This window comes from Apium graveolens, chromosome 2 (genome assembly GCF_009905375.1).
Source record: "Apium graveolens cultivar Ventura chromosome 2, ASM990537v1, whole genome shotgun sequence".
NCBI classification, from domain to species: domain Eukaryota; kingdom Viridiplantae; phylum Streptophyta; class Magnoliopsida; order Apiales; family Apiaceae; genus Apium; species Apium graveolens.
Genome location: NC_133648.1, coordinates 247,156,041 through 247,169,272, shown reverse-complemented (window position 1 = coordinate 247,169,272; position 13,232 = coordinate 247,156,041). Strand labels below are relative to the sequence as shown.

General features: G+C 36.7%; 3 protein-coding genes across 3 annotated transcripts; all 3 read right to left on the bottom strand.

Moving 5' to 3' along the window:
* Positions 1-3,424: 3,424 nt before the first annotated feature.
* Positions 3,425-3,871, bottom strand: LOC141699337 (uncharacterized). The gene has a single exon (XM_074503492.1). The coding sequence runs from the start codon at positions 3,869-3,871 to the stop codon at positions 3,425-3,427; it is 447 nt and encodes a 148-aa protein (XP_074359593.1).
* A 295-nt stretch (positions 3,872-4,166) lies between these two features.
* Positions 4,167-6,409, bottom strand: LOC141699321 (uncharacterized). Its single transcript, XM_074503491.1, has 4 exons — positions 6,015-6,409; positions 5,700-5,934; positions 5,101-5,489; positions 4,167-4,854 (listed from the first exon to the last, which is right to left on the bottom strand). The coding sequence occupies exons 1-4, from the start codon at positions 6,407-6,409 to the stop codon at positions 4,167-4,169; spliced, it is 1,707 nt and encodes a 568-aa protein (XP_074359592.1).
* A 78-nt stretch (positions 6,410-6,487) lies between these two features.
* Positions 6,488-7,377, bottom strand: LOC141699305 (uncharacterized). The gene is made up of 3 exons (XM_074503490.1): positions 7,368-7,377; positions 7,156-7,214; positions 6,488-7,042 (listed from the first exon to the last, which is right to left on the bottom strand). The coding sequence occupies exons 1-3, from the start codon at positions 7,375-7,377 to the stop codon at positions 6,488-6,490; spliced, it is 624 nt and encodes a 207-aa protein (XP_074359591.1).
* Positions 7,378-13,232: the final 5,855 nt, after the last annotated feature.

Below are 13,232 nucleotides of genomic sequence, written 5' to 3'. Positions count from 1 at the left end.
GCTGAGAAAGAGCTTGTACGGTCTTAAACAAGCCCCTCGACAATAGTACAAAAAGTTTGATTCTTTTATGAAAACTCATGGATATCGTAAGACGAGCTCTGATCATTGTGTATATGTGAAAAGATTTTCAGAAGATGATTCCATTATTCTCCTCTTATACGTGGATGATATGTTAATCGTTGGCCATGATGCGAGTAAGATTGAGAAATTAAAGAAAGATCTTAGTAATACATTTTCTATGAAGGATTTAGGGCCAGAAAAACAAATACTCGGTATGTAGATCATACGTGATAGGAAGAAAAAAAAACTTTGGCTATCTCAGGAAAGAGATATTAATAAACTTTTAGAGCGGTTTAACATGATTAATGCAAAGCCAGTTTTATCTCCGCTTGCAAGTCATTTTAAGTTGAGTAATGAACAGTGCCCTTCAAGCGAAAAAGAAAAATAAGAGATGAAGAAAATTCTGTATGGCTCCGCGATAGGCAGCCTTATATATGCCATGGTTTGTACCAGGCCCGATTTAGCTCATTATGTCGGAGTTGTTAGCATATTTCTTTCAAATCCTGGAAGAGAACATTGGGCTGCTGTGAAGTGGATATTTAGGTATCTCAAAGGTACCTCGAAATTATGTCTCTGCTATGGAAATGGTGAATGTGTAATTGATGGTTTTACTGACACGGATATGGCTGGTGACTTTGATTCCAGAAAGTCTACCTCAGGTTACCAAATTACTTATGCAGGGGGAGCAGTGTCATGGCAATCTAGATTGCAAAGGTGTGTTGCATTATCTAAAACCGAAACCGAGTACATTGCCATTACAGAAGCTTGCAAGGAGGTCTTGTGGATGAGGAAATTTTTAAAGGATATTGATCAGAAGCAAAAGAATTTCGTCATCTACTGTTACAGCCAAAGTGCCATACATCTCAGTAAGAACTCTTCATTTCACTATCGCACTAAACATATTGATGTCAGATACCATTGGATTCGAGACGTGTTAAAAATGAAGTTGTTGCATATTCAGAAGATTCATACAAACAACAATAGGTCAGACATGATGACGAAGGCTCTCGCAAGAGAAAAGCTTGCTAAGGTGGAGGGGGAGATTTGTTGGGCCTGGTCCACTTATGTGGGCTATGGTTTTATTAAGCCCAACTACATAAATGAAAAAAAATACAGTAGAATGTCAGAGTGAGAGAGAAAAATAAAAGGAAATAAAGGGGGGAGACAAAACGTTTTGTGTAGTAGCGTCAAGTGATTCAAGACAATCCCAGAGGTGGATGTACCAGCAGCAACAAGTTTGTATCTTTGAATTCTCTACTACAAATCGATGAGAATATCCAAAATTGGTTTGATGTTATTAGTGAAACCCACATCTCTGTGAAGATTAATGTTTGTATGTACCTCCAGTATTAACTAGAGAGAAACTTGTGTATCCCATTATTAATAGTGGAAGTGTTTTAGTGTGGGTGGTTTACTGTCATCTCGTGGTTTTTCCCTTCACCTTGGAGGGTTTTCCACGACAAAAATCTGGTGTGCTTTTTTTTTACTTATTTGTTGCTGTTATTTTAATCTATATTGCTGCAATTTTCTGTCTGTTTATTGATCAGTGCATCATCCTATTTTACACATAAAGAGGAAGTATAAAGTGTAGTTGCATATATCTTAGCTTGGTGTTGCTTAATTGTTGTCTCCGGTAACCTTTGAGCATTGCTGTTAAAGTCTGGTGTATCCTAAAAGAGTTTATTACACTCTTTTATTCCCCAACACTTGGATTTTCATTTGACCTAAAATATGAAAATAAATCAGAATTGTAAAATCTAATTGGTTGTTCATGACATCTGTTATATATTAGTATATTTTGTAAGTAACAATAGAAATAAACATAACTGACACCGGATAGCATTTTTCCCTGATATAATCATAATTGTGGCCTCAAGTTTTACGATCTCTACAATTACACAACAGATGTTAGTGGTCTTTAGTCTTTCTTAATTCCCAAGGCCATTACCAGAGAACACGATGACTCAATAGTTAAATTAAATCGTATTTCAGGGCAACCCAGAGGGGTTTACAGGACATTAAATCACATTAAACCAGTTCATTATCTATACTATCTATCTCTACTATATTATAATACACGAAACATTAAAAGTTTGGTAGTCGGTCGGTCGGTACTTGCTGAAATTACTTTATTATCCTTGCTTAATTGTTTTAATTCTAATTATTGGGTCGTTCAATTCTAATTCTAATTGATCTTGAAGTCAACTTTCTCTATTACTTTACCAATTTCAATTCTATTTTATATCGAACTCTATATCACTATAATTTATATTTAAATTCAACTTCTTCTACCAATTTAAATTTTAATTCATATTGAGTTCTATATCATTCTAATTTGTCACTTCGCGCTAAATTAAATTTAAACAAACTAAATATAATTCTTAAAATTTGGTTAATATATAATGTGACTCGGGTTAAGATAAAATAATAATAATACTATCAATACTCTTAAAAAAATTATACCAATGAACTTGGATATCCACGATAAAAAAATACATTATACAATTGATTCAGACTAACACAAAAATAAAATAAAAATACAATTCGACTAAAAAAACATATATACTAATTATTCAGTCTAAAATAAAATTATCTTATTGGTCCAAAATTTAAAAAAATAAAATTAAACTAAAAATAATTAGTTTGATTTAGTCGGTGTATTGGGCATCAGGCTAAAATAAAATAAGGTAAATCACTTATCCGAGATAAATTAAATTAATATTAGACTAAGTATAATTCGTATCCTATTCATGTGAAAAAAAATCAAATTTTATTTAAAACATAATTTTTTTTTTAAAATACACTTACAAATATCAATAAACTATATCGTTCAATCAGTAATATTGCCTTTTTCAAATATCTTTTATAGAGTTATGGTTAATCGATTAAGTAATTACCATGCTAAAATAATAGTTTTTTTAAGATACCAACATAATAGAGATATTATATTCTTACCCTCAATAAAATAATAATATTATTATAATAATATTTCTTCCCTTACCAATGTTATCACTTTAAATAAGTTTAAATGTTTAAAAAAAGTTATGAATATATACGTTTACTTATATAATTATCATGAAATCATATCATTTAAATTTTTAAATGAACAAAATTAAGAATTGAATTCAAGTATTTTTTTAAAATTATATAATATTAAAAAAAATATGCACTCCGTGCATAGCACGAGTTTTAAGCTAGTATTTTTAATACTGAGAGAATCAATATTTGCTGCATAAAAAAATTATCCATAAGACTCTTAGTAGTTTTGTTAGTTTGGACTTTAGAACAACCAAAAGAACGTACTATGTTATCCATAAGATTCTGAGTAGTTCTATTTTTTTGAATAAAGGAAATTCCATAGAAATTAAATATCCGACATGAGTGTCCCCAACACATAAGATGGAGGAGACGATAAAACAATGAAGCTATTAAGCGTAAAGGGAAGTTTAGCTAACAAATGAGCTACTTTGTTTGCCTGCTTCTTAATAAAACTCAACAAAACCCAATCTCTACTTTTGAGCAATTCACGACATTGATCAATTAATAACCCTGTTTCCAACTGATTTTGGTCTTGTCCTTTTATTGCTTGCACGCTACACAGTGAATCACTTTCGATACAGATTGTATTCCCCTGGAACTCAGCAGACCATTTAATAGCCTCCAATATACCCACTAGCTCGGCTTCCAGAGCTTGAACTCTACCAGCAAACCTCATCATTTTGCCTCGAATGAAAGTCCCCTGATGGTTTCGTACAACCATTCCAATAGAGAACGCTTCAGAGTTGTCAAAAAATGAGGCATCAACGTTCATCTTCAAAGAGCCAACCGCTGGAGCTACCCACCTTGTAATGTACTAAGGTCTTTCCTTCTGCAGATGGTGGTTTCGACTTTGTTTATCTTTGTTGTGCGCTACCCTCCAGTCAGACACCTGTCTAGCACTCCATTGCATAACAACTGCTGGAGTCACTGTCTTCTTCTCCCAAATTCGCTGGTTCCTTGCCCACCATACGCCCCACACTATCGTCGCTATCCTGATAAGATTCTCACTGGTCTCAGTATGCAGCTAATTTAAGAGCCATTCAGGAGCATTGTCTACTGCTGACATATCATATTGCACTCCCATATAGTGCCAATAGGCCCTTTGCAAAGTTACACTCAAAGAACAAGTGAATCAGGTGCTCGATATCACCAGTACACATAGAGCAACTAATGGGAACCATAAATCCTTTTTCCCTCAAAACATAACGAACTGGGACATTGTTACGACATAATCTACAGAGAAAAACACGGATCTTATGAGGAATACAGAGCCTCCATAGCTTCCCCCATCCATCAGATTGTTGGACATCCGTCACCCTATTTTTGGCTGTTTGCCAAAGATGGTAGCCCGATTTCACATTGAACTGTCCATTAATCGTATGGAGCCAGGCTACCCTGTCCCTTGTACTATTTTGTGAGACTCGAACTGCTAAAATGGCTTCAGCATCAGTAGTGTTGAAAGTGCTTTTGATTTTCCTTTCATCCCAAGCCTTCTGATTTTCTAACAAAAAATCACATACCTTAGTGTACCTATTCGCTTGTTGCTGAGTGTATTGATCAACACAATAATTTGGCTTACCTCGTAACCATCTATCCTGATATATATGTATTGAGCGACCATCTCCCATAAACCATCGTAAACCATTCTTCACAAATTCCTTTGCTTCCCATATACCTGACCAAGTTAAACCCGACCCCCCAGTTCTGTTAGCTTGGAGCAAGCTGCAGTCAGGATAATATCGAGCCTTGAGTAATCTGGACACCAAAACATTTGGATTCCTTAGAAGATTGCAGCATTGCTTACCCAAGAGAGCCAGGTTAAATCCATGCAGGTCACGAAATCCTAACCCCCCCTATTTTTTTGACATGCTCATTCGTGACCAAGAGAGCCACTTAATTTCATTATTGCTTGATGAGTTAGAACTCCACCAGAAAGAATTCATCATTCGCTCTAATTCTTGACAAAGAGTTTTCGGAATTAAGAAACAGGACATGGTGTACGCAGGAATGCATTGAGCTATATTGCGCAGTAAAACAGCTTTCCCCGCTCGTGATAGCAGCTTTGTATTCCAGCACTTTATTTTCGACCAAATTTTATCCTTCAGATAGTTAAAAACTACCTTCTTTGATCTGCCAACAAGGGAAGGTAGTCCAAGATACTTTCTATTCCCAAGATCATTGTTCACCTGAAGGATGGCCTTTATTTCGGCTTGCTTGTCTCTGCGAACGTTACTACTAAAGTAGATAGCATATTTCTGGAAATTCACTGCTTGACCAAAAAAGAGCTCATAACCATTAAGGAGGCATTTGATGGATGTTGTTTCTTCTGCTTTTGCCTTGAAAAATAAAAAGCTGTCATCTGCAAAAAGTAAATGAGTTACAGTCGGAGCCTGCGTACAAATTCGACAACCTGTAATAGAGGCATTAGACACTGCATATTTAAGTGAGAGAGACAAACCCTCAATACAAAGAAGGAATTAATATGGTGACAATGGGTCACCTTTCCTGAGACCACAACTGGGGATAATTGGACCAATGTTAGAGCATTGATAAGAGATTGAATATGACACAGAAGTGACACACATCATCATCCAGCTTACCCATTTGTCTGAGAAGCCCATAGACAACATCTGTTTTTTCAAATACCCCCATCTAACCCGATCGTAGGCTTTGCTTATGTCAAGCTTAAGGGCCACTTCACCTACATCTCCACTGCTTTTCCTCTTCATGTAATGGATCAATTCAAAAGCCACGAGGACATTGTCCATACTGCTTCGTCCTGGAATGAAGGCACTTTGTTCTTCTGAGATCAGACCTGGAAGAACTCTTTGAAGCCTGTTAGCAAGAGCTTTAGCAACAATTTTATACAGAACATTGCACAAAGCTATAGGCCTAAAATCTTTAGCCTCTTCCACCTTGCCTTCTTTGGGACTAAAACCAAATTTGTGTCATTTACAGTAGCCGGAAATTTCGCCTCTAACAGCCAGGTACGACAATATTGGAACACCTCTTTACCAATGAGCTTCCAGAAGTGTTGGAAAAAGGCGGGATTTAAACCATCCGGGCCACTAGCCTTGTTAGGATGCATACTTTTAATTGCCTCTGTGAATTCTTCAAATGAGAGGTCCCCCGTAAGCCGACTGTTTTTCTCTGCAGTCACTCGAATTTGACTTTCATATTCAGGGAACTCAGTTTCCGTGTTAGTCTCTGCAAAAATATTCACATAATAATTCTTAAGCAAAGTGCACAGTTCATTGTGATTGGATAGCACTCGTCCATCATCAGTTCGCAGGGAGGTTATATAATTCATCTTCTTCCTAGAAGATGTTGTAGCATGAAAGAAATTTGAATTGGTATCTCCCTCCTCCAACCAAAATGCCTTAGCGCGTTATTTCCAGTAAGTCTCCTCCTGTAATAACAGCTCTTCCAGCTTTGCCTTCTCACTAAAGTAGGCCTGGATCCCATCATTGTCCTCCCTATCCTTTAAATTGTCCAGAGCTTTCTTCTGTTTAACCACCTTCTCTCTGAACTTATGAAAGAAAACTCTCCCCCACTTAGCCATATACGAAGACACTGAGATGAGCTTTGGAAGGAGATAAATTGGAGGAAAATCCTGCCAGAATTTCGACACATCAGAGACAAAATCTACTTCTTTCAACCAAGTATTTTCAAACTTAAACCTGAACTGCTTCCTTGTGATGGAGGTGTTGAATAGATTCAGTTTAATGGGCTCGTGATCCGAAATTACTGCATGAAAAACCGAGAGGGTGCATAGAGGAAAAATGCTCCACCAAGAATCTGTGGCAAAGGTCCTATCAAATCTTTCCTTAACCCAATTAACCGTACCTTTTCCTTTCTCCCAAGTATATTTGCCTCCTATCAGCTCAACTTCATTCAAACCATAATCTTCTACAGCCAATTTAAATCCCTCAAGGAGTTTGGACTTCAGAACAACCAAAAGAACGTACTACTTTAGCAATCTAAATTAAAGTTCTACAGTGGAGACTACCATAACACACAAGATCAACTGAAAACAAACCACCACATATACAGTACCTCCCGTCTCCCAGTAAAGACAGCTGCAGACTTCGCACTGCAAACACTAGAGATTATTGCTAATTAGACAATCAGTAATTAGTCGGATAGCCATGCAACTTCAAAATCTTCCTCAGTTAATAGACGTCTTTAAATGACCTCCCGTACCATTTTGTTCACCTTGACATGATCAGCTGATCTTCACTAACATTCAGTCGATAAGTACATTTTACCTGCTAACATCTAGTCAGGACGGATCGTTTCAGATTTCTTTTAATATTAAAAAATGCTAAAAAATTTATTTATTTTTAATTATTGCCAGATTATTTATTTATAGGAATAATATAATTGAGTTAAACAGTAAGTTTTTTCTTATTATCAAAGGTATAATGCTCTGGAAACCTTTAAACAAAAGAAGTTCCTTATGGTCCAAACTGGTTCACATGTTTAAATGTTTGAACTTCTGATGTAGGACAGAATATGAAAAGAACAGCTAATAACATAATAAGCAATTAATAATACGAATTCGAAGAAGAAAATCAATATTATTCAACTTATATAGACTATAAAACCCTAGTTTTAAACATAATGAACTAAGAGCATCTCCAAGGTCAAGCACCTGTTAACAATAATGTCTATGTGGCAACCTAATTTTAAAAATATACATGATATGTAAAAAAACAGTACTTCAAGGGAGACATCTATTAGGTAAAATTTTAGATGTCGATAAAGTAGCACGTTAGATATGTTGAATGAGTGACCATTATCAATATCAAGGCCACGTCATTTCCCTCTAAATTAATTCTCCAGCTGCTTATTTTTCCCCTACTGCGCTCCTTCCCGCCACAACTTCCAGGTTCATCAAATATATATAATTAAGGTTTGGATTTTTAGAATTGAATGGAGTTTTACAAAAATGGAGGGATCCTTTGTATCTTTAAATTTGAATATATATAATTACTAATTTAATTTTATATTTTAACTTTAAGTAATATTAATTGTAAAAGTTTATTATCAAAAGGCTGTAAAAAAAACTCACTGTTAACCAAATTTATTAATTACTTATATAATAATTTTATTGTACATTTTAAAATAAAAAACTATTAACAAATTACTTGGATAAAAAAGAATTAGTTAAATGTTTTATAATATATAAAAGTAATGTTTGTTAATTAATTTTTATCATGATTTAAATATTTTAACAACATAGGTTCTATGGAGTCCCCTATTTTATTGGAGTCCTTGGAGTCCATATATGTTCTGCAAGTAAAATATAGCTCAAATTGTTGCAGAACGTATTATTTTTCGAATGATATTCTACAAATATCACAATTTTATTGAAAATCTTGCAGATTGCATAGATTTTACAAGTAGAACGTTGCAAAATATATTATTCTACAAAACATGCTTAGTTTGTAGAACATAAATATTTATGTTGTAGAACATACATATTGTACTTGTAAATATATGAGATTTGCATGATTTTATTGAAATAATGATACTTGTAAAACATGTTTTGCAAGATAACACATTTTAGAAGATATTTTATTTGCAGAACATAGATGGACTCCGAGGACTTCAATTAAAAGGAGGATTCCATAGAACTTTACTATATATATATGTATATATTATTTCCACTTATATCAAGTAAAAAATAATTAATTTTTATTAATAATTTCTTACCAACCCTTTGTTAAAAGATTACTCTATAATTGTTGAAATTTGAAAATAACAATAAAAAATATTTTTTAAATATAGCTAATCATTATACCTAATAACACTGTAGCACAATTCCTTACAGGTTCAGAAAATTTTACATAATATCTATTTTCTAATTATATAGCCAACGGATATAGTTACTCTCCTTGGAGATGCTCTAAGGCCCGTAAACAATTGAGTTTTATTAATAAACTACCTAATTAAAGATTTGAAATAGATAAATTAAAATATGCTTATGAATTAGTTAGTTAAAACTAGATGTTTATCTTAATAGAGGTGTGATATAGTACGCCACTTGGGACAGGATTTGATAGAGTTTGAGTTCGCAAAAGTTTAGGCAATTAGTTTATGTTTGCCTATTTAAGGTTTGTTGGTGTATTTGTGATATGTACAAAATGAAGAAATAAAGTTGTTCTTATTTTCAATCTGTATCACATTTTATCCATAAATTTCAATAATTACAATAGTCATTATTAATTCTGACCTGCAGATTAGTTCTCTCCCTAGGAAACACTTAGTTCCTTGAACAAGCAAGTCACATTAATAAAAAACTCAGACGCCTCAAAGTTACTACTCTCATCTTCTATCTCTTCTCTGGTGGCGTGGATTCCATGTATAGTTACATTTACAGCACCTTCAAAGGTTGGTTACCTGAAAAGTATCAAAAGTATCGTCCCTTGTTTGGAATAGCTTTCACTTTGATTACTTCCATTTTGTGTTGCATTATTGCTGCTAAAATAAAAAATTTAAGATTGAAAATGATAAGAAGCATCCCTGAGCTACCTAAAGACAACCAACCTGAGAACATTAAGATTCCAATGATAATGTTTGGGTTAGTTCCATAATATGTACTCTTTATAGAGTATTTAGTGGGATTTTAACAACATGTTTTGAAGAATTATTTAAGACAAGATATCCTTCTTCTATGAACAAGTACATAAACTGATAACTCTGGTGAGCGGGACGGCTCTCTCCGATGTCGTACCTGAAACTTCCTTCTGAGAGCGGGGTGTAACTGATGTTGGGTATCTGCAAAATTACACTGGCGGGAGGTTTTGTCCCCGCAGCGCCTCCGGTGTGAGAATAAGAGTCTGGTTGGGGAAGATGAAGATAGAGAGGACAAGGGTGGTTGTATGTGTTAAGCTGTATGTATGAGAGTGTGTGCTCAAAATTTGTCTAACCCCCAAACCCTTCATCTATGGGGGTATATATCCCAAAGGTAGGGTTTAGGGGTTGGTACCTCTAGATCATGGTCGCTGGTTGTTGGAGGCGGAGGACGCCTGACTTGGGTAGATTGCAGACACATGTCTAGGCAAGGACCACCTTCAGGTTGTCCCAATGGTACTTTGACAAGCGTCGTGTTTGTCTGATATGTTAGTTGATGGCTGTCATTGTCGCGTGCCCACGTACCCCTCCTTGGCGGGTTGTGGGGTGTGCATGCGCTTGTAGGGCCCCCCTCGGGTCTATTCTGGCTGGGTGATCCTGGTATTGGGATGGACCCAGGTTGGTAGATGATCCAGGTCCTGGGTTGGCAGCTACGCCCCGGTCACTTCACTTTAACTGCTCTGGGCGAGGGGGTCTTGGTCCATCAGCTGAGCCTGCATTACCCTAGATCTGGGTTGGGCCCTAGCCAGGTTGCTTATACCCTATCATTTCCCCCCCCACTCCCTTATGCAGATTTTCTAGATGAGGGGGTGAAGCAGTGGCACGTAGTTGTTGCCTTGAAAAAATTCTGATTTTTTGTTGCCCCCAATCCGGGTCTTGTGTATTAGAGACAGATCCGGATTAAGGTATATGAAATTGGTTGCCTTAGAAAAAAATCTGTTTCTTTGTTGCCCCCTAATCCCGGTCTGGTGTTGTAGAGACATATCCGGATCAAGGTGGATAAAGTTGGTTGCCTTTGAAGAATTTATGCTTCTTTGTTGCCCCCCAATTCGGGTCTTGTGTGGTACAGATAGATCCGGATTAAGGTACATAAAGTTTGTTGCCTTTGAAGAATTTATGCTTCTTTGTTGCCCCCCAATCCGGGTCTTGTGTGATAGAGACATATCCGGATCAAGGTAGATAAAGTTGGTTGCCTTTGAAGAATTTATGCTTCTTTGTTACCCCCAATCCGTGTCTTGTGTGGTAGAGACAGATTCAGATTAAGGTAGATAAAATTGGTTTCCTTTGAAGAATTTATGCTTTTTTATTTCCCCCCAATCCGGGTCTTGTGTGGTAGAGACAGATCTGGATCAAGATAGAAGAGTTTTGCTGGCTTAGAGAAATTTTTGCTCTTTTAGGAGACTAATTCGGATTGTCAGAGATCTTGGTAGGGTGTACTGATCCAGGTCTAGTTCTTTGGATCCTGAAAAATGGGGGGAATTTGTAACGTTTTTTCAGTCCCCCCCCCCATGATTTTGAATAATGGGCAGTTGCTTTCCTAGAAAATCGCCCCATAATGATTATGGGGTTTAATGTGCTTTTAATTGTTGGTATATATATAATATATGTATATATAATTTTTTTTATTTTGTAACTGCCCTCTCGGCCAATCATCGGGTGCCATGTGGCAGGGGTAGTTGCACCCCCTACTCCCCTATAAAAAGGCATGCCCCTCTCTCTTTTCTTTTATTCACTTGGTATTTCCAACAACCACATCCTTTCACTTTCTCTGCCTCTTCGATTTTCTTCGAGATTTCTTGCTCTTTTCTCCGTCGTTGATTAGCTGTCGCTCCGTTCGTTCTCAACTTGTAAGTTTCCTTGTGTTCCTTCTTTTCGATTTACTGCAATTTTCTTTTCGTTTTCTCGAACTTTCTCTTCAAGTTCATGCATGTTTAGAATTCGCTTGTTTGTCTTCGAATTGGTAATGAAAATGGGAGTTCTTGGTTGTTTTTAGTGGAGGATATAAGTGTTTTGTGGCTTGGTTTTTTATGTATGTGTAGATCTGTCCGTTTGTGGTTATTTTGCTGTGTTTTTTGCAAGAAAAGTTGGGTTTTTGGGTCCGATATTTCTGGGTTTTTTGGGTGTGTTCTTTATGTTCTTGGTTTGAATATATGAATATATATGTGAAAAGTTTTGGTTTTCGATTCTTGGGTGAATTGTTTGTGGGAGAGGGTTTTGCTTTGATCCGGGTTCGGGGGTCATGACCTGGATCTGGATTAGTTTCTTTGATTGAATCGCATGTGATAGAATGTTTTAAGTTTGATATTGGTTGTTTGGATCCGGATCTGTGTCAAGGTTCAGAATCCGGGTCCATGATTGTCTTCTTTTATCCGGGTTGTGTTTAAATCTGGTATTGTGGATGTGCTTAGGGGGGTCTTTTTGTTTTCATAGTATATGTGATCCAGGTCATTGATGTTTTTCCGGGTTGGAATTACATTAGCGGTCTAGATCATTAGGCGATGGTAAAACTAACATAACGTCCCTGATCCGGACCGCTTAGCAAAAACTTAAAAATTGTAGGAATCTAGACTAACTCATCTTGATTTTAATAGGTATATGGTCCAGATCAAGAAGCTTTCTAGAAGAGCTTTCAAATGTTACCATGATCTTTCAAGTGAGTATGGTTTGGATCAAGAAGCTTTCTAGAAGAGCTTTCAACTGTTACCCTGGTCTTTCAAGTGAGGAAAGTGACCCTGATTCAACCGAGAGAACTGAGTTCCGGGTAGAGATGGTTAAGAAAGCCTCCTCTTTGACATAAATTATTTCAAAGTTCCAGTTCAAGAGGCTTCCAGAGAATTCGGCCCCCTTCACACCTGAGGGCTACTGGACCAACGTGAAATACCATTTTGTAGTCAAGCCCGCAGATATTGAAAATGATATTTATTATGGGAGGGTTAGGAATGATAGGCAACCCAATGGCCACCCTGGGGTTTACAACCAGGAGGCTCTTGAGAGGGTTTTCTCTGAGTTCCCCATTAGCCGGGATCATTATCAGTTAAAGGACCTTTATGCAGAGACGGATCCGGCTGAGATAGACGAGGTTGTCCGAGCTGCGTTCTAATTGACCCCTGATATCCTGTAGAGGTGGCCGGAACCAGAAGAAAGGATCTATCACCGCCCGGAAGATGGTTTTGTTCCGGTATGGATGGAGCACCTCATATCCGGGTGGAGCCCTCGCTGCCACATTTTTTTCAAGCACCTATGTAAACATGTCTACGAGATATTCCCGATACAGATCACCCCCAACGGGATTAAGTCCATGAACTGGTTCATAGCCTGTTATAATAAAGCCAGATTCTTGCCCACCTTAAAACTCTTCCACAAATTTTCTATCTGTCCAAGTCTAGCCAGAAGCCTTTTTATGAGATTAGGTTCCGGACTTCAGAGTGTGGGTATGGCCCGGGTAGAGCCAAGCCTATAATGCACCAGACTTCCTTGAAGTTCTGAAATGGGGA